This window comes from Wasmannia auropunctata, unplaced genomic scaffold (genome assembly GCF_000956235.1).
Source record: "Wasmannia auropunctata unplaced genomic scaffold, wasmannia.A_1.0 LD336069.1, whole genome shotgun sequence".
In the NCBI taxonomy this organism is placed as follows: domain Eukaryota; kingdom Metazoa; phylum Arthropoda; class Insecta; order Hymenoptera; family Formicidae; genus Wasmannia; species Wasmannia auropunctata.
In genome coordinates this window covers 292,540-296,133 of record NW_012026821.1, presented here as the reverse complement: position 1 = coordinate 296,133, position 3,594 = coordinate 292,540, and the positions used below count along the sequence as shown (strand labels likewise).

Genomic DNA, 3,594 nt, shown 5'->3' with positions numbered 1-3,594 from the left:
TTTGTTATATTGCGCCGGATTCTTTATTCTATGACTTATTGTTTGCGGGTTTCTTTTATATCTTGCGATGAATTGTTATACGATGTACTTTTATTTTATTTTATTTTCGGAATATATTTTATTTTATTAATTTAAACCTAATTCGTTCGATTTCGTTATTGTTCCGCTACTCTCTCTCCTGAACCTGCTGGCGATCCCTGCCACCCGTTCCGATACCGACGAGCTATACCGCGCATCAACAGCAGGTCGTTTTAAAAGAATATAACGAATATAAAGAACAATTCTATGTGCATCCAAAAAAGAGGCCACTTACTGATGTTCAAAATGTAGTCGAAAACTTGGAAAATAAAAAACTGAAACAACTTACAGTTTCACAATCTTTTAAACGAGACAATCAATCGTTGGTAGACACACTTATTACAAAATTTGTAGTTGAGACGATGTCTCCTCTGAGTATAGTAGATCATACAGCATTTAAGAATCTCGTTAAAGGTATTAAAATTACTATAGTCTATATTTAATATTTAATGTAAATAATACTTTATGTTTTCCGTTTTTATTTTAACAAAACGGTTCTATTTATTAATTAACTTTTGATACAGGAATCAATGAAACGCAAAGCAAAATAACAGTCATGACTTCGAAAACTTTAAGGAATAAGATCCACGATATGCATCTGAAAGTAGTTAACAGTCTTACTGTACTATTATCAGATACTGCATATGTATGTTTGACTGCTGATATTTGGTCATGTGGACGCCGCAGTTATCTTGGCATTACTGTGCATTGGGTATGTATAAAGTATATTCGTATATTTCATGTTTGCTATAGGCCACTGTTTCTGTTAATGTCACATATATTAACTTAAATATTAACTTAAATGTTAATTGTAAATGGGTAATGCAGATTATCATTCTTAATTATATTTCGTATTATTACTGCGTATAATTATTTATTATGTATTAATCATACATTATAAACGTAAATGTTCTATTCGATTATTCAGGTTAATTAAAGCCAAAATTCATAGTCGAATCTTATGTCTTAAATTACTTATTGTTTTATATAGAAATAAAAACGCCTTATTTCATAAGACTTGATTATGATTTCTTAGATATTCAAAGAATAAAGAATATTGGAATTATTGTATAATCTGCTTATAAGAAATATCATATCAATAATTTCATACTGACACTACTTATAGATAAATGAGAAACTTGAAAGACAAAATGCTGTGCTGGCATGTAAAAGATTTAAGGGTAGCCACACTCATGATAAAATCACTGAATTGGTGTTAGAAATCTGCAATAATTTTAAAATTGATCAATCAAAAATAGTAAAGATAGTGACGGATAATGCCCGAAACATGGTCAAAGCTTTCACGGATTTCGGTTCTCCAAATTCCTTATACTCTGTTGGCAGTGTTGGCACAAGTGAAAGTAAGTTATTTTTACAATTATAGATTAGTTTATATTGTAATAGGTAATAGTAAATTTGATTCAGCTTTACTATATATTTACTATATAAAACCAGAACATTTTATTTATTGCCTATTAATCTAGTCTATATCATTATATTATATGTTAAGAGTTTATTTGCAATAATGAATATTATACTGCTTTATAATGCTCATTAAAAAGAAGATTAAAATACTTTTGATCTGTTTAACCAAACAAACTGTTCATTGTACTTGTAGCCTCTACAAATGATTCGAGCACAAATGGAGATGACTCTGACTCTGAAGAATCTGGAAATGAAGACTGTCTCAAAATTATTGAAATTTTTTCACATGAAAGTACAATGAATGACGCTTGTAACGCTGTGGCATATCATCAACAATGCGCTTCTCACAGCTTAAATCTTATCGCTTCTACTGACGCTGCAGAAGCATTTAACGAAAAAAGGGCTCAGATAATAAAACTATCCGAATTTATCAATCTGCATTTGAGAAATGCAAAGCTATATGGAATAGAACATCAAAGTCACCAAAGTCCTCTGAAATTTATGAAAAGATTACGGGAAAAGCTCCAATGTCACCTTGTGTCACTCGGTGGAATTCTACTTATGATTGTCTTTTAAATTTAATGAAAGTTAAAGTTAAATTAAACGAAATAACCGAGGCATTTGAGTTGTCTAATTTTAAAGCAACCGAACTCGAATTTTTAACTGAATATATACAATGTCATCAGCCAATTGCTGAAGCTCTAGATAAGTTGCAAAGTGAAAATAACTTTTTTTATGGCGAATTAATTCCAGTTTTGCTAAGGACAATAGAAACTCTTCAAAATGTGCAGAATATGTCGTTAAAAAAAATACTTCCGGTCTTGTGAACATACTATTATGTAGTATGGAAAAAAGATTTACTGATTTTATAAATCTTCAACCCGAAGCCAAAGATGCCATATTAGCAGCTGTTTCTCATCCCTATTTTAAATTACGATGGGTATCCAAAGATAAAAAAAGTTACGTACAAAATCTATTCTTCTTAGAGGCAGAAAATTATAATTATGACGTCGATAATACCAATGTTAATAATGTTAATACATCTATCACTGCTCAGAATGACATTATATCACAAAGTTTTTTTTCTTTTCAAAATGAAGATGATAAAGATTGTAACGAATTGAATACAAATGCTGTGCAATTAGAATGTATGCAATATCTTCAAGATAAAATGTAACTATGTAATGTTTGGATCGCTATCGAACCGTTAGAAACATGTTTATTAAATTTAACACACCTTTACCGTCGTCTGCACCAGTGGAAAGATTATTTTCCTATGGCGGCCTTATTATGAGACCGAATCGAAGGAGCATGAAGGACGCCAATTTTGAGAAGATGATTTTAATTAAAACCAACGAAAAATATTTGCGTTAAATATTATTGAAATAAAGACTAAGAACTCTAAGGAGCTTCATATTATATTATATATATCGATATGTATAGAACATTATAATAATAGTTATTTTATTTTGAAACCTAAAATGTTCAAATGTAGTAAATGTACATTTAAATAAACAAATATAAATAAAAAACTATTTTAGATTTAATATATTTAATGCATATATCCTTATCTTATATTTAAAATAAGTTATCATATATTTTAAATAAATAAAATACTTTTTCGTGATATATTTTATATTTTATATTTTAAATAAGCTTTTAAAGTCTATTTCTTATTTTATATTTTAGATACGTTTTTGGTATATATTTTATATTTTTTATTTTAAATAAGTCGTATCAGTTTTTTTACCGATCTCTAGATTTTATAATTTAAATAAGTTTCTAGAACCTATTTTATATTTTGTATTTTAAATAAATCGTATCAGTTATTTTACTGACCCCTGCTGAGTTAATTGTCCATTATTGTCTAAAAATACAACTTTTCCATTAATAAAAGTACCTTCTTCAGTACATTTAGTACAACTAAAGTAACCGGTGTGACCTTTAATGCATAAAAGAAAAGATTTGGCTGGAGCATCGCAGAGAAGTTTACTAATTTTTACTTTAATAATTCTGTCATTTATCTCAAAACCATTTTCTTCTAAATTCTGAAATTCGTTTATAAAGGAATTCATAAATTGTACATCAGCT

The 3,594-nt window shown here is 28.5% G+C and overlaps 1 protein-coding gene across 1 annotated transcript in view; it reads left to right on the top strand.

Moving 5' to 3' along the window:
* Positions 1-2,079, top strand: part of LOC105450219 — a 12,931-nt gene extending 10,852 nt beyond the window's left edge. The window contains exons 7-8 of the mRNA XM_011689966.1: positions 1,483-1,488; positions 1,697-2,079. Coding sequence (XP_011688268.1) covers positions 1,483-1,488; positions 1,697-2,079 — 389 coding nt within the window. The remainder of the gene's footprint in view (positions 1-1,482; positions 1,489-1,696) is intronic.
* Positions 2,080-3,594: the final 1,515 nt, after the last annotated feature.